At 42.4% G+C, this 18,347-nt stretch overlaps 1 protein-coding gene across 4 annotated transcripts in view; it reads right to left on the reverse strand.

Moving 5' to 3' along the window:
• Positions 1–18,347, reverse strand: part of LOC140202724 (PDZ domain-containing RING finger protein 4-like) — a 475,245-nt gene that overhangs the window by 362,753 nt on the left and 94,145 nt on the right. Inside the window, exon 1 of one of the 4 annotated variants that reach the window (XM_072267958.1) lies at positions 3,109–3,283. The exons of the other annotated variants lie outside the window; for them this stretch is intronic. Coding sequence (XP_072124059.1) covers positions 3,109–3,117 — 9 coding nt within the window. The 5' untranslated portion in view covers positions 3,118–3,283. Of the gene's footprint in view, positions 1–3,108; positions 3,284–18,347 lie in introns of those variants that run through there. 4 annotated transcript variants of the gene reach the window in all.

Here is an 18,347-nt window from a genome sequence, read left to right on the forward strand (position 1 = left end):
TGTTGTGGATCGTGTGGAGGGCTGTCAGAGGTTACAGTGGGACATCGATAGGATGCAAAACTGAGCTGAGGTTCAGATGGAGTTCAACCCAGATAAATGTGAGGTGGTTCATTTTGGTAGGTCAAATATGATGGCAGAATATAGTATTAATGGTAAGTCTGGAGGATCAGAGGGATCTTGGGGTCCAAGTCCATAGGACACTCAAAGCTGCTGCACAGGTTGACTCTGTGGTTAAGAAAGCATACGGTGCATTGGCCTTTATCAACCGTGGGTTTGAGTTTAAGAGCCGAGAGGTAATGTTACAGCTTTATAGGACCCTGGTCAGACCCCTCTTGGAGTACTGTGCTCAGTTCTGGTCACCTCACTATAGGAAGGATGTGGAAACTATAGAAAGGGTGCAGAGGAGACTTACAAGGATGTTGCCTGGATTGAGGAGCATGCCTTATGAGAATAGGTTGAGTGAATTCTGCCTTATTTCCTTGGAGCAGCGGAGGATGAGAGGAGATCCGATAGAGGTGTTTAAGATGATGAGAGGCACTGATTGTGTGGATAGTCAAAGGCTTTCTCCCAGGGCTGAAATGGCTATCATGAGAGGGCACGGTTTTAAGATGCTTGGAAGTAGGTACAGAAGAGATGCCAGGGATATGTTTTTTTTAAACGTAGAGAGTGGTGAATGCGTGGAATGGGCTGCCGGCAACAGTGGTGGAGGTGGATACATTAGGGTCTTTTAAGAGACTCCTGGACAGGTACATGGAGCTTTGAAAAATAGAGGGCTATCGGTAACCCTGGGTAATTTCTGAGGTAGGAAAGTTCCGCACAGCATTGTTGGCCAAAGGGCCTGTATTGTGCTGTAGGTTTTCTAAGTTTCTATGTATACCCCTCGATTTAGCCACTTCCAACCTTGGAAAAATTATCTGTCTATCCACTCGATCTACGCCTCTTATCATCTTGTACATTTCTATCAAGTCATCTTTTATCTTCCTTTACTCCAAGGAGAAAATCCCTAGCTTGCTCAACCTATCATGCTCTCTGACATACTCTCTAATCTAGGCAGCATCTAGTAAAACTCCTCTGCACCCTCTCTAATGCTTCTACCTATAATGAGGCAACCAGGCTGAAGGCTTGTTTTATTAATATTAAAGGTAAATCTGTTTTGTGAGCATTGGTTGTGACAGCATATTGACTGGAACACCATGGCGAGCTCCTTCAGGGCTTCAAATACCCACAGCAAGTGGTAGGTGTCAGCTCCTTTTCATCTTTCCTCCAAACTGCATAACGCTGTACTCCAGCATATCATCAGATCCTGAATTACATTAGTTAGTGGTACTCTTAACCCTGAACCAGGGGAGTAAGGAAATAAATATTCAATTTAGAATGGTGCCAATGTCACCTTTGTGTTAATCCACACACCTGGCTGCCTATCTAGTAGGAGCCCAAGAGACCCAGGACATTCTTCAGAGAGGAAGACAGTGTTGCCAATACTCGTGTCAGCATCTGTCCTTTAACTAACATGACCAAAGTGAAGCAGTTTCTCATTCCAGGGCTGCTTGTTGCAGCACAACCTCACCTCATTCATTATTAGCCACAACGTTCTCCAGGAGCTACTGAGAATGACAACAATAAAATGTTACTGAGAAGACAAACAATGCTGCATCATGACATTACAGGGCCCATTCTCCTGCACTGCTCTCTTTCTCACTGAAGTGGTTGTCACAAATAATTGGGCTCGAGAATCAGTCAGTGCTGCTGGGACAGTGCCTCTCACCCCACTGATCAAAGCTGAGGTGGCTGTTCCCTGCAGTCAACCAAGTGAAATGCAAATCCACACAAGCAGTTTGTCCCATCAATATTTCATCTCTGGAACGGGCCTGAGGGGCTTTTATTAAATGTTAACCTTGTAAATGGCCAGCGTCATAGTGCTTTCATTACATCCATCAAATGCTCACAAAAAGCAGAGGGTGGCATATTTATCAGCAGAGTCAGAAAAAAAAATGTCTCAGCTTTGGCATCATGTTTCCCCCAGTCTGCCTTCTATTCTCCTGCCTCATTAACCATCAAAAGGAATTTCAGGCCCAAAAAATTCAATACACCACATAGGTCAGGAACCAAAGGGTGGTGGGCACCAATGTGCAGACACCTGATGAACCCAAATAATAAACATAAATTTTGATGTCCCTGTAGCAATTTTTCTGAGGCCCCATTTGACTTACTGAATATTGCACTGTGCAAATGAAAAAGGCTAATGATTGTGTAATTCTGGGCTCCCTAGTGTTGCTCCAGGTAGACATTTCATCCTTCAGAGAGCCTGATGCCAATCATAAAGCCCCAGTACAACCGTTGGCATGGAAAATGGGCACTGAAGTTACCTCTGTAAACGATAATGTACCACTGCATACTGCCAAGCAAAGAGTGCCATCCCTGTAACAACCTTTGCTCTTGGACCACAAGTCCATGTAGCCAGACAACTTCCACTGCCTCAAAGGTCATCAAAGCATCACAGCCACATAAACAGATGACGTCAGTGACACAAATCGAGGCAAGAGGCACAAGAGCTGACCAGAAGTTTAGGAGCTTGGATTTAATGAAAATCATAAAGAGGGAGGTGGGCAGTTTCAGGAAGATAACCCTGAAAAACCTGAGACCTGAGACTTAAACAATTCAGTAAATATCGGGGGGGGGGGGATGTACACAAAGGAACTGGAGAGTCATAACTGCAGTTATAAAAGAGAAGTTGCAATGAACACTCAAATCACATTTTACTATTATACCACCAATTCTCTTCTGTAAAATCACAGAGTAACTTCACTGAACTTTCGTGGTTCCTTTATTTTACCATCTTACTCTCAGCTGCAGTCCAGATACTCGACATACTAAAGCAGTCGGTAATCTTGAAATACCCACCCACCATCATCTGCACACAGCCTTGTTCAAAGGAGCTACATGTCCTTTTAAAGCAGATGCTGAAACTGAAGCTTCCGATATAATGGCTTTAACTCCTTTCACTTCGCGTTCGGGAAAAGCCAAAAAGTAACGGCCAGTGCAGAGGGCAGTGTAGAACGCAACAAGCACGAAACAAGCAAATGAACTGTAGCCTGAGAAGAAACTCACCCTGTACATTGGTTGTCCAGTGACCTAACCCAGAAGGTGACAGTGAGGACCTAGCTAGGGGAAATGGAGGGTTTTCAAAACACGGTGGCCTCCAGAAGATCTTGACTCCGAACATTATCCACCAAAAATTCATATCCGTCTGGTGAGATCTGAGACAGTCCCCCCACCAAGTTCATTTCACATTCCCAACTGTCAGACATCCAACATCAACAAAAGACTTCCTTTATCACTTATAATGTTTAAATATTTTTCCCTAATTCAGTCCAAATAAACATTCTCTAAACTGGCTAGGGGTATCTACTATAATTTGGCTCTTGGGTAGCTTCCTTTAGATGGCTCATTTCCTTTTTCACGTAACCACGATATAGCAGATACCCTAAATTCCAGTGGATAAGAATCATATAGTTTTGCTCCCATAATTGCATTTCAGTGACCTAAGTCTCTTGGAAGACACAGTCTGTCAAAGCATCTGGTGTAAAAGAAAGTCCGCAGCTGTCTTATTAACTCACTTTTAAACCTGTGCCAAAATAAAGTTACCTCTGAGATTTTGTTTCAACTAGAACACAATTACTGGTGAATACTTTTTTTTAAAAAGGAAAATACTCAGAATTGACTGGGAGCTTAGGACAGTTGATGTAATTTTTTTAGCATCTTCATTTGTTCTTTCTGAAAAGATGCACTTTGACCCTGAGACTTTGGCAAAAAATTCCACAATATTTTCCCCCAGATTGTCTTCCTTGAATTCAGGCCATCTCAACGGCTTCAGTCACTGACAGCTTTGTGTTGCATCAGATCCACAGAGCCACCTTCCATATGTTCGATTTGGACAGAGTCAGTTCAGCCCACAGACAGAATCCACCCACAACTTCCAGCAGGGTTACCAGACAGCAAAATGACTGGCCTCTTTTTTGAAGTTTCATCCTCAGGGAAGACTGCATTTGCGACTTAATACTTGCCGTTTTTAACCATGAAAACTGAATGGCAGCAGCATTAGCCCTATTGTAACATCGCCGCCTTCAGCTTTCGCAGAGAAAAGAGACGAGCTGCTGCACCATAGCTTATGCCCTAAGAGACAAAACTTGGAACAATTAGCAGCACAGGAGGAGGCCGGTTACCTCCCAGTCTCCACACTAGCCAAAAATACTACTTATTATCCCCACTTCCCAGCTCTTGGTCTGTAGTCTGCAGCTCATCAACTGCACACCCTGGTATCTTTTTAAATACACTGAGGGAGTATGGCTCCATTGTTGTTTCAAGCATCAAGTTCCAGACCCCCACTACACTTTGGGTTTAGAAACAAAATCCAGCTGTATTCTCAACCATCTGACAATCAACAAATCTGTGTTCCCTCATTATCAATCTTACAACCAAGCGGAATCACCTTTGTTTCAAGGACAATAAAAACAACCTGAGCATAATCCTCCAAACAAGGAACATCACTGTAAACAACAGGAATTCTGCAGATGCTGGAAATTCAAGCAACACACATCAAAGTTGCTGGTGAATGCAGCAGGCCAAGCAGCATCTGTAGGAAGAGGTGCAGTCGACGTTACAGGCCGAGACCCTTCGTCAGGACCCTTCCTGACGAAGGGTCTCGGCCTGTAACGTCAATCTCACGGTAAATCTCCTTCACCCCCTCCCTCGTTCTTGCACTTTCTTCCTGTAATGTGGTGACCAAAGATGCACAGAGAGCACTGGCTGCATTCTAACAGCAGTTATTAGTAACTCAACTACGGCATTTAGTCAACAGGATATTAGATACAACACTCACTCTATGGGCTCTGGGCCTGTCACTTTAATGTAGCACGAAACACAGGGCTTCTGACAGACAAGAAGCCATAACAGATTATACATCCTTTCTCAGGAATGGCAAAGGCAAACTGGATCACGTTAGCAGCAGCCCTGGCTGAGATCTGTATGATTCACAGGGTCAAGCACCTTTCAGTCTGTGAGTCAAAACCACATCGGGCAAGAATCTCCCCCATCAGACCATTAAAAATGTAGAATCGTATTAGAAACAGGATTCTGGCAAACTTAGGCCTGGATTACCATCAAAGCCCTTGCTTACAAAAAATAAGGTTTTAATATTACAACTTTGAGAAAAAACTAACAAAAGGAACCTTACAAAAAGCAGCACTTGCACAGTTTGAAGAGTAGACCGACCAAAAACTCAAAGGGCAAGGCTCAGCTGATCACAAACCGCTCCAAATTCTACCTTCCACTTACATAATAGGGCAATTTACAGTGGCCAGTTAATCTACCAACCTGCACGTCTTCGGGATATGGGAGAAAACAGGAAGACTGGAAGGAAAACCATGCAGTCACGGGAGGATGTGAAAGGTCCACACGGACAGCACCCAAGGTCACAATTGAGCTGGCTCTCTGGTACTGCAAGTCAGTGGCTCTGCTAGCTATGTTAATGGTGTTGACTTTATCAGCAATCTCTTGTTTTGGAGATTGCTCGCTCCTCCTCCCCTCAAGTCTACATTTTCTGCTTCTTAATGATGCACTTGCACCTCATTATGATATGAGCAAGTGGTGACGAACATGTGTTGTGGGTGTGTCATGATAATATAAAATAATTCAGTCTTTGCTTATTGACATATAAAATCAGTCCGGATTCCAGTGGGGATCACTGGGGATCTTTCCAGGGTTCAAATGTTTGTAAATTATACCCCAGCTAAACCCCACAAGCAGTACAGTTAAAGAACACTAACAGCTGCCAAATCAGATTCAGATTTATCAAAACATATCGTGAAATGTGCAGTTTGCATTAATAACCAACACACCCATGGATGTGCTGAGGGCAGCCCGACAAGTGTCACCACACATTCCAGCGTCAACATGGCATATCCACAATGTTCAACAGAAAAACACAACTGGAAACAAAAACAGAACAAAATGAGACAACAACAGCAAAACGAGCCCCATTTCCACTCCCCACCCCCACATTCTCACACACACAAGACAAGCCTCCAACTCTGATTACCAAGTGATAATCGTCACATATCAATTGATCCAAGAACAATTCCAAAGCCCCTACAAAGCATCTCAACCCCTTCCATTATCACAGGGGTTGAGAGGGAAATGGATCAGCCAAGATGAAATAGTGGAGGCTGAATGGCCTAATTTGCTCCAATGTCTTTTCGTCTTATTGCCTTATGGCAAGTAACAGAATTTTTAGTCAAAAGATGGCATGGTTCTTTGCTGGTAGGTTGATCACTTCTAAGCGAAATGGTTCTTGGTTCAAGTATCATGTGGAAGACTCTGGAAGACACTGCTATTCAATAGTGAAGAAATGCAACACTTGAATGAGACACCAAAAAAAAATTCCATTTATATTGTGCCAATAATACCCCAAGGTACATTGTGAGTTATTGACAAAAAGTTACTGGCGGCCTACTTCATGAGGGTATACCTGGGAGAACGACCAAAAGCTTAGCTAAACTTAACTCTTATATAATCCCAAGTATAAAGTGTCCATCCCATTTTAAAGAAAAGCAGGGAATTTGCTCTATTGTTCTGGGCAATATTTATCCCCCAACTATCATTTCTATTAAATACAAAGTATTACATAGGATACATGCCACTGAAAAGGCCCTTTCAGCTCAGCCATTCAATGCCATTATGCTCCTTGGCAAACTCCATTAGTTCTGTCCTTTATTCCTTTCTCCTCATATTTCTGCCCAGTCTCCACCTGGGTGCATCTATAAGGCTTTAACCACTCCCTGTCGTATTTTGTTCCACATTCTTAGCACTCATTCTTAAAGTTTTTGATGAAATCCCAGCTCATTGGCTATCCTATATCAATAACACCTAGGTATGGTTATGGTCATCCCAAAATGGAAGCATTTTTTAATGTATTCACTGCAATTTTATAAGTCTCCATTGGGTCACCCCCTCAGCCTTCTTTTCTTCAGAGAAAGGTGACCTGGTCTGTTGATCCTTTCTCTAGATAGAGATGCACTTGCATTTCTGGCATCATTCTTCCTCTTGAAATATTGCTCATGGGACTTTGCAATGTTTCAGTGGCTGCTGTTGTCACATTAGCAACTTCGCATTGGAGGCGCTTCACTGTCTGTAAAGATAGTTTGAACAGCCTGAAGTTTTGAAAGTAAATACACTCTTTCCATTATATACTACTGGCATTGCATCATAAAATTAACTTTAGGTCAAATATATCAAAATTGCTATTAGATCAGGGTAAACAGACTGGAAAACTACAGGATTATCTGCATTTCCTATGTCTACTTACAACATTCTGCTCAAAGCATTGCTGAAAACCAAATCTTCAGAAAGAAGCATCATCCTCTCTTTCCAATGAACTTGTATATTTATTTTAAAGTAATATGGTATGTAAATAAAGAGAAAAATAACAGTAGAAAAGGTAGCAAGCTCCATGCATGGGAATAATAATATTTTAGAAAATATTCTATGTCTCATGATATCTGATTTGCAATGGATCCAAAACCAAGTAATAGGTACTAAACTTAAATATCACAGCAACTATTGCAGGCACAAATATCTAATAAAATAAAAACCTTCATTTAAATTATCTTTATATAACTTGCTGTCCTTGTCCATTGTTGGCTCTAGTATCCACTAGTTTGAATCTCATGTCAATCTGCAGACTTACTATGTCCGATCGAATTATGTCCATATTTCACGGCTACTCTAACTACTGAAATTTCATTTTCTTGCTTTGATGAAGACAACAGCTCTGTCCGTCATATGGTTAGGTGACCTATTATTTCACTTGATTTAATTATTTAGAAAATGTAACCCATTTTTTATCTGAATCCAGTCAGATACGCGTAAGCGGCTAAATTGACCATATTAAGGAAACTCACAAAGTTATTTTTAATATAGTAATGCTGTTTTTAACTCCATGCATCAAAATTCCCCCTGTGCAAATGGCTGTTGATGCTCTTTCATGAGTCTATCTGAAAGTTATCTTTAATGCTTTCAACATGAAGACAACATCATTTTATCTCAGCCAATTTTAATGGTTCTTTCTACCAACTCACTGCCCTTCAAGTTTCATCTTCTTGACTGAGACCCTCTCGTAAACATCTCAGCATCTACCCTGTTATGCCTCTAATGATTTAATATGTTTCAAGAACATCTTCCAGTGGTACTCAATGAACCAAGTTTCTTTACAGGGTAAAAACAATGCTTTTCACATTCATTAATAACGGGTCTAGAAATAAGTTTTCCATTTTAGTTTAGTGATACCTACCGTTTCTCAGATACATGAAGACAATCTGGTCTCTTCTTCCCAAGATTCTCTCTGACTAGCAGTTGGAGAGGCCAAGTTCAGGAGAAGATGGGACCATGATAAACTTCGAATATCCCTGTCCCTGTCTGAGTATCTCTGCCTCCCTCCTGCACTCTGGTCTAAAGGACCGTGCGAGGGATAATGACTTGGACTTGTGCCAGCAAGCACAATTCCAAAAAAATTCACGACCTGACTATTGGAAAATCACAACTGTTTGGCATCTGACTAAATGACTGATGTTTGCTGCTCTCCCTTAAAGATTTACTGTAGCACCGCCTAAGATCTCAAAGCAGTAAATCAAAACAGCACTGGAGTGTTAATAATGCTATTGGCCTATTATCGTCACATGTAGCAAAATAGAGTGAAAAGCTTTGGATTTGCAAGATATTCAGCCAGATCAGCCCATAAACAAGCACATCAAACTCATAAAATGAAAAACAATTCAAAGATTCAAAGTACATTTATTATCACAGAATATATGCAGTATACAACCCTGAATTTCATCTTCCCACAGACAGCTACCAAACCAAGAAGCCCCATAGAAGATATTCAAAGAACACATCAAACACACATCATGCAAAAAAACAATTCAGGCAAATGGCAAAAATCGAGTAAAGCATGAATGCAAAATATAGTAGCAAGGAGATGCAAGGGACTGCTGATGCTGGAATCTGGAGCAGAAAACAATCTATAGGAACTTGGCCAGTGTTCTTTTACCTGTCTCTGTCTGCCTTCACCTAGGACTCACCTGCCACTGTTTGTCAACTCCACCCCTGCTTCTCTCTCTTACCTTGCACAACCTGCCCATCATCCTGCACCTCCTGTGTCACCACTCCCCTTCTCCTCTTTATATTGTCTATCTCACTCCTCCACTCTCAGCCCTCACACAGGGCTTTGACCCGAAACGTCGTCAATTCCTTTCCTCCCACAAATGCTGCTCAGCATACAGGGAAATGACTGGTAACTCAGGAACTCTTTACAAGGATTATCACCAGGACTTTGTAATGTCTTTGTTGATCTTCAAAGACAACAGCCAGATGTTTTCAACTCCTAATTATTCAAAGACGCTGATGGAGCTCAGTTTCATATTTCATATAAAATGGAAATTTGGGGGGAATAGTGATTATTTCACCAGTTTCTGCTATTCACTGCAATTGGGGTCCCGGAGGTTTTACTGCAATTGATAATAAACACGAGAACACTGTAATTGTTTTTTTTTAAACCACTGAATTCACAATTTGATTTCCTCATCGCTGCCATCAATCTAAAATGCTACATTATTCGGCCATTTTCCCTTCTGCCACTCATAAGGTGTTTGATGTTCAATGTCGGTAGCAGTTGCCACAACAACAGTGGCAATGAGCCATCACTCCCCGATAAGCTCAGTGCCTTTTTTGCCCACTCAGATACGGAGAACTATGATACACCCACACAAGTGCCCACATCTCTGGATGACCCCAAGGTTTCAGTCCCTGAGAGATGTGTATTTATGGACATGTTCAACCTCTTGCTTCTGTGTCCTGAGATTCCCAACTGCTTCAAAAAGGCGTTTACAGTACTGGTGCCCGAGAAGAGCATGACCTGCCTCAACGACAACTGTGAATGAGAAGTTGGTTATGGCCCACATCAACTGATGACTCAGAGATATTCTGGATCTGCTCACTGTACATTCCATTTGTCTGGCTCTTCACTTTGTTCTAGACCACCTGGACAAAAGAACCTCGTACATCAGGCTGCTGTTCAACAACTACAGCTCGGCATTCAATATAATCATCCCACCCAAACATCAACAAGCTTCATGGCTTGGACCTCTTGTACCTCCCTCTGCAATTGGATACATGGCTTCCTCATCCACAGACCTCAATTAGGGGTGGCATGGTAGCTTAGTGGTTAGCACAACACTTTACAGCACAGATGACCCAGGTTCAATTCCTGCCACTGCCTGTAGGAAGTTTGTACGTTCTCCCCGTGACCACATGGGTTTCCTCTGGGTGCCCTGGTTTCCTCTGGAAGTAGGTACAAGAGCCTGAAGGCACTCACTCAATGGTTCAGGAACAGCTTCTTCCCCTTTGCCATCCCATTTCTGGATGATCATTGAACTGATGAACACCACCCAACGATTTTTTTTAAATGTTATTTTTGCACTACTTATTTAACTATTTAGTATTTACTGTAACTCCACATTTTTCTCTATTATTACGCACTGCATCGTACTGCTGCCACAAAGACAACAAATTTCACAACATATGCCAGTGATATTAAGCCTGATTCTGATTACTAACAAACCTCTACAGATGTACTGTTGAAAGCATTCCTACTGGTTACACCATGGTCTGCTATGGCAATTCAAATGTGCAGGAAGCTGCAGAGTAGTGGAATCTATCCTGGGCGCATTTCTCCCCACCATCAGTAGCATCTGCAGGAGGCCTCATAGACCTCCACTATGCCATCGTTGCACAGCAACCATCAGGCCAGGAGGTGCGGAGGCCTGAAGACTCCCACCACCAGGTTCAAGAACAGCTACTTCCCCTCAACCATTCAGTTCTTGAACCCTCATCATGACAGTTTAGCAACGCCAAGACCAATTAGCACTGTAGTGGACCTCACCTTTCTGTTCTAACTGTGTTTCCTTGTAAAAAAAACTGTGTAGAATGTTTAACGTATGTTTTTCTGTGGATGCTACATACCTGTGGTGCTGCTGCAGCCAAGTTTCTCTTTGCAACTGTGTATACATGTGCTTGTGCAGGTAACAATAAATTCGACTTTAACTTTCGCCTTTCCTGCACTTTCCAAATCCCTCGGTATCAATTCACATATGTCACCACTCCCAACAAGACGGGTTTCAGTCTAATGAACTGTTGCTGCATTCCCTAAATCACAAATATATCTTTTGTCCGGTAGGGAAACCAGACCAACGCATGATATTCCAGACACAGTCTAACTATAGAATTACAGTTGGATATCGCTGTTCTTGTATTCAAATCTGCTTGTAACAAAGGCTTTGCCTTTCTAATGGATTGTTATACATGCAAGACCTCGCCACTCTCCCTCAGCTGACACCATCACTTCTTTCTCATGGTCTTCATCCAAAAACAGATCATCCATTTTTAATATGTATTTACTGATTGATTTATTGCAGACCTGGCCCTTCTAGCCCTTCGAGCCACGCCGCCCAGCAATCCTAGTGTAATCCTAGTGTAATCATGGGACAATTTACAATCACCAATTAACCCACCAACCAGTACCTTTTTGGACTGTGTTTCAGGGGGAATACGTACAAACTCATGCTAGGCAGCAGCAGGAAATGAACCCAGGTCACCTGTACTGTAAGGCATTGTGCTAACCGTTACAATACTGTAATAACTTGTCTCATTTCTTCCTGGTTCTGAAGAAAAGACATGAACCTGAAGTATTGATTTGCTCTGCAAAAACTCAGCCTGATCTGCTGAGTGCTTCCAGCACCCTCCATACGGATTTGTCATTCGAATGCCACAGTAAATAATGTGGAACTGGACCTGCATATAGCTTAATCTGCTGGTCTGGCAAGTTCCTTTCTTGAAGACGAGCAAACCAGTTCACAGCTAGTAGCTTTTGTTAAGTTTATCAAAATCATTTTCAGTACTTGTCATAGTTGGGGTGCGTTCACAATTTGCCAAATGCAGATAGTTCTGCTATAAAACAATTGTGAATCAAAGAAACCCTGATGTTATAGAAGGGCATATTATATTAGAACAGGCTGTAATAGCCTTTAAAGTACAGATTTAAACACATTTTCCCCATTGTGATCATGCAACAACCAGTGCAGCCCACAACCAATTCATGTTACAGAAACACGTGTCACAGCAGAGCCACCTGCACCTTGTATAGATCCAGGTGACGTAGAGAATGAAGTGATAGTTGTAAGAAAAAATATGATTTCACGAGCAGAAGGAAAGTAATTGAGCTCTTTCAAATGGACACGCCACCTGCTTAGTGAAAAGCTGTGGATTACATCTCACAGTGACGCTTTCGTTCCTATTCCATCATGCTGATCAACGTGCATCTGAACTTCCCAGTTGTGCCACTGATGGTTTTAAAAGACAGCTTCGCCCTGCATCTGAACACAATATGTGAAAACACAACACAAATTTAAAAAGCCTCCTCTTTCACTAGCAAATTTCAAGAGAGCTGGATGTGAGCCAATGTGCATTATTTACAGACTCTTCAATAGAGCCAAAGTCACTGCAAAAATACGACTAGCAGCAGGGAAGCCAATATCCCCGTCCCTACCTCCTGTGCCACATTCACCATCCCCCTCAGTGACCCTGCTCTAGGCTATCTGATTCCCACAATTTGCACCTGCACTGACTTTGTCACTTCACAAAAGCTTCACTGTTTAGTAAACTCCAAAACTGCAACTAAGGCTCCTCAGCCGATGACCTGAACACCCCCACTTTCCCATGAACCCTTTAACTCCATTCTGTTTGAACTAAAAACATTTTTATTATGTATTTATGGTCTGGTTGACCTCCCACTGCCGTACCTTTTAATTATAACCAAGAGAACCAATGGCTTGGTCTGGGCTGAAGTGACCCTCAACAATCACCAGCAATGTTGATTCATGATAAGAGGAAGTGTGCTTCATTGTGGTTGTTCTGCAGCCGAGAATTATTTATACTATCCTTCAATAATAACTTCCTTTTATATTGTGCCTTAACACAGTGGGATGTCCCAAAGTACTTCAATAGGTGATATTCCCATTTCTGATATTGAGCTACAGTTGGAGACAGCCAATAAAAGCTCAGTCAAAGTAGACTGGGAGTGTGTGTGAGAGAGGGATGCGTTCTGAAAGAAAGAGAAATGAACAAGAGAGCAAAACTTGAAGACATACAATTGGTATAAAGTTGTTGGACGGAGATTTTCAGACAGCCATCACAGCAACTAAGTAGAAAGCACCACCCAATGAAGAGCAGTAAATGTATATGTTAAGGATAAGGATGATGATATGTCAACATCTTCTCACTTGGCTTTTGCAGCTAAACAGCTACTTCAACCTCCAGTCAAAAAGAGGGACATGGCCTGCTCCATTTGCCATACACTGCTCTCTGGCTCTGATGAACAGAGACAGGAAACGGGGTGCTGCAACAAGATGGGCTGGAGAACAAAGACTTCAAAAACCTAGGCGGAAATAGAGACCCAAAGAAAGCAGTAACCATGGCTGCAGTTAAGAGAGAAAAGTTGTTTGGACCAAAGTAAATGATTGAGCTTTCTGGGATGAAACACACCATTCTGCACCATTCAATACTTCACTTATTTCCCTCCGCTCTGAAGAGGAATTTCATTGGGTTATTTCACCTCCCAAGTCATTGCATTGTGCTGGGTAGATAACCATTTGGAAAGCCCATACTCTCAGGGTGTACTGCCATGCTGCTGTGTTTATTTTAAGAAAAGAGAACGCTTGAAGTAAAATGCGTCAGGGAGCTCCTTTGTCCAAAAGCTGAGGTAAAACTTGGGTCATGCTGACTGGATTATGACCTGTGACTGACCATTGTAGCCAGCTGACAGAGTGGAGTTCCTACAACTTTACAAACATTACGGTAGCAGTCTATGGGACAACAAAGTAGAGACTCTCCTCTGGAAAGTGGATAGTCAGCCCAAATGGCTCAGCTCTAGCTAATCAAGAAAATGTAGCCAATTCTAGATTCTCTCATAAGCTAACTTGAATATTCTGTAGCAAGTTGCTCTGCAGTTGAGTACTAACTGTTTGAACTTGAGGAACATGATCTTTTGGTTTAGGATTTGTTGATACTATAAACAAGTTTCCAAACAGTTTGGTTTGTATGCTGCAGTAGCAGGTCCCAGGGCTACTTGGGTTTGGCAGCTCCCAGCATTGCCATTTGTTGACTTCACTCCGTGAAAAGGAAAAGCTGTAGGTTGTGTAAAACAGGAGGATCCAAATCAGTATACTGTCAGTAGCAGATGATTTGGCTTTCTACCAACACAAACTGCCAACTGGAGCAGTGCCATGGAGTTGTACAGCACAAAACCGGCCCTTCGGTCCGACCCAATCATGCTGACCAATAGCTGAGCAAGTCCCGTTCATCTGAAGTTGGCCCAGAACACACCTACCAGTAACCTTTTATGCCCATCAGCTTGTCCAAATGTTGTGACTGCACCTATTTTCAGCACTTCCTCCAGCAGTTCATTCCACATTGTCACCACCCCCCATGTGGAAGAGTTTCCCCTTTAAGTCCTTCCCCCCCGCCCCCACCTCACCTTGCATCTGTCCATTGAGTTTTAGATTGCTCTACTCTGGGGAAAAAAAGACTGTGACCATTCACCTCAGTCATACCATTCATGATTTTATATACCTTCAAGGTCCCCACTCGGCCTCCTCTGCTCCAAGAAAGAAAGTCCCACCCTACCTGGTCCGTAAAAGAAAGAGCATTCTGAATAGATGAATTGCCACTTGGTATGGAGGCTCTGATGCACAGGGTCAAGAGAGGCTGCAAAAGGGTGCACACTCAGCCAAGTCCATCACAGACACAAGCCTTTGTCCACCATCATTTCAAAAGGCAGTGGCTCAGGAAGGCAGCAACATCATTGACCCTTACTACCTGGGATATCTCATTATTACATTAACAAGGAAATACGAAGCCCTGAATAACACACACAAATGCTTGAGGAAATCAGCAGGCTAGGTAGCATTTATGGAGGGGAATAAACAGTCAACATTTTGGGCCGAGACACTTCATCAGGAACCTGAAAACACACACTCAACATTTTAGGAAAAGCTTCTTTCCCTTTGCCATCAGCATTCTGAACAGTCCACTAACACTACCTCGCCATTCTTTTTCTGCACTTTTTTTATTGTAACATAATAATTTTTTATGTCTTGCACTGCACCCTGTCACAAAGCAAGACATTTCACGGCATGTATCAGTAATAATAAACTTGATGTTGAGTCTCTTTTTACAACTTAATGCAGTGCAAGGAGTTTATTAAAAAGCCCTCTAACCAGATGATGGATGTTTTAACTTGGGTGAAGTCTACGGCTAAAACAAAGGGCAAAGCAGAGGAGAAAATGACACAACAGGATTGTATTACAGAGGTCTTTCTGTGAGGAGCATTCGTATGATACAAAGCTGGCATCAACAGATAGAATTGAACCCATTCAGAGGTCGAGTCTGCAAAATCACATCCGGAATATGAGCTAAATTGTTGGCTCGGTGCCATTAAAGCACTTCTTTTTGATTCCCCAACTTCAGTAACCACTGATATTACACTGGGCTTGGCTCTACCTTCTGCGCCTTATAAACATGTTGACTCTTCCAAATATTTATTTATCCTTAAAGCCAACACAGCGCTGTAAGGGTAGAACAATGTATCAATTTTGTACTAGAATTTATACTAGGAGAAAAAAATATATACTTGCACACATGTTGCACTTTATTAAAATGTTTCAAAAAAATCCCTCAAATGGCTTCACACAATGCATTGCACTATTGATGAGATAATGCCAACTCAGCAAAGGTTAGAGACACTTTGGAGATCATCATCCAGCGCACTTCCAGATCTACTTGAATTGAATCAAAAGTCAAACCAAATCTGGATGAATGGTGCCACAACGATGACCTCTCACTCAACAGCAGCAAAACCAAGAAGCTGATTATTGACTGAAGGAGGAAGAAATCGGAGGTCCGTGAGCCAGTGCTCATTAGGGAATCGGAGGTGGGGAGGGTCAGTAATTACAGAGGGGTGAAAGTACAATGGGGCTGGTGTCACACTGAAGGATCCAACCTTGCTCGGCAAATAGCACATCAGGTCCCAAGGAAGGATAAACTAATCTATCAAGCCCTTCCCTTTCATCTGAATCAACCATGAATTCAGATGTGATCCAAATTAATAAGCTCAGCGCAGATAGGCCAGTAATGCCAACTGCAGAGTGATAGAGTGGCTCGATAAGAATCAGCCTGTTATTTATTCACATCATTTGGGGGAGATCACAAAGATACCTATGCTGACAAGATTTTTCAGCTGTCAATTCAGAAAAGAACCAACGATGCATAGAGAGCTAGCAAGGTTAGCAGTAGCTGTGATTTGGCTCACAACTCCTACACTCCATTTGTTTCCACCACACCACATGCATTTTTTAAAAATGACATTAGGTGCTCATGGATCAATAGGGAAGAAATGGCTTGTTTTCAGCTCCTGACTTTTTTTGCAGGGCTTTCATCTTCAGGAAGCATTACCTGACATCAGCATTTCTCACTGACAGCTCTTCACGAACAAAGTGCTACCTGCACAACAGAAATGCACACCATTTAGCTCAATCTAGTGTTAGGTGGAATAAAAAGCAACATACTGCTCCTCCAACCATGCAGAACAAGCTCGCAGGGTGCTTTTACTTTTCTAACTGGTTCTGGGATTCCTACGCCTGACAAGCTGTGCTCGTTGTTCTCTCCCTCTTTAGGAACAGGCAGAAATGGAGGGCTTAGCTTTAAGGCGAGAGGAAGGAGTTTTAAAAGGGATTAGATGGACAAGTTTTGTTGTGTGTGAGTGGGTGATACCTGGATTGCGCTGCCAGAGGTGATGGTGGAATCAGATGGAATTACTACATTTAAGAGCCATTTGGATTGACACAAGTAGACAAGGAACAGAAGGACACAATTTTATTATGGGCAAAATGGCTAGCATGGGCAGGGAGGGCTGAAGGGCCTATTTCTGTTCTGTACAACTCCATGACAGAATTTAGGATATATATATACACAATGAAAATGTGCATCAGTTCATGTCAATGCATAACCTCGCTTTCACACATTCTAATATCACAACAGTACTGCATGCATCAATTCCTGTTTTTGTGAATGCCTTTGCTATGTTGGCTCTGATGCTCTATGGATGGGGCTGGGGCTGAACACTTATCTTGCCTCAGCGAATCAAACTTGCAGGACATTATCCAAGCTCAGTCGCAGTGCCAGGTTGAGTGGGAATGCCGCTACACTGCTATAGAAATTTTGCCGTAAGCAACTGACGCTAATCCCATCATCGGTCCATGTGTGGCCAGGGCTGCTAGCTCTGCTTGGACATCACATGACCATCAAACACACAACCCTGCTGCTTGTCATTCAACACACCCATCAGCAGTACGCACAATTTTCATGCCAACTGAACAACCAGCCAGTTTCAAAACCGATAGATGCTGGTGTTCAAAGATAGATGCTTTTAAAATATCCGTATCACTTGATTTCTTGGGTTAAGAGTAGCAATAGCCCAGGGGTTAAACTTCATCTGCTGGAGGTACCAGCATAATCCTGATCGTGGTATCTACAACTTGAGAGAGCTCAATGTTAACATTGACTGCACATTCCCACCTATAAAAGATACTTCCCTCCGGGCAGAAGATTGCAACTACAGCATAAGAAATTTACATAGGCAGCTTATTTTAGTAATAAAGAATAGATTGGTGGTGATTTTGTGGAAAAGTTGTGCAGACACAGATCACTGGAGTTTAAGCACTCCAAGAGCAAGCATGCTCCAGACGGTGCTTTTTCTCTGCAACGTGTACTTCACTCAAATACAAATAAAAAATTCAGAAATGGCATCTTTTGCCCCATGCAAATCAGATAATCCTGTTGCTCTGCTTGTAAAGCAGAAGTTGATTATGCTTATTGTAAATTGGTAAAAGACTTGCTTTCTCAGGGGAGTGCAGGGGAGAGAGACTGGGAGAGCAAAGGGATATTTTCACTGGGTGGTCACATAGGGCAAAGAGTTCTGTTAGTTCTAGACAATGGAAGTGTTCTGTGTACAGCTGGATTTCTCACATTTTCCTTGCCATGCACTAGCAATGCACAGAGATTTGTACTCACAAAGTTCTGTCATTAGCTTGAACTGCATCCACTCAACCACAGCCCACAAACTCACCTCACTGAGTTGAAAAGCTTCACAAGGTGAAAATGGGCGACCCATTTTACATCTTCCA

This window comes from Mobula birostris, chromosome 9 (assembly GCF_030028105.1).
Source record: "Mobula birostris isolate sMobBir1 chromosome 9, sMobBir1.hap1, whole genome shotgun sequence".
Classification (NCBI taxonomy): Eukaryota; Metazoa; Chordata; class Chondrichthyes; order Myliobatiformes; family Myliobatidae; genus Mobula; species Mobula birostris.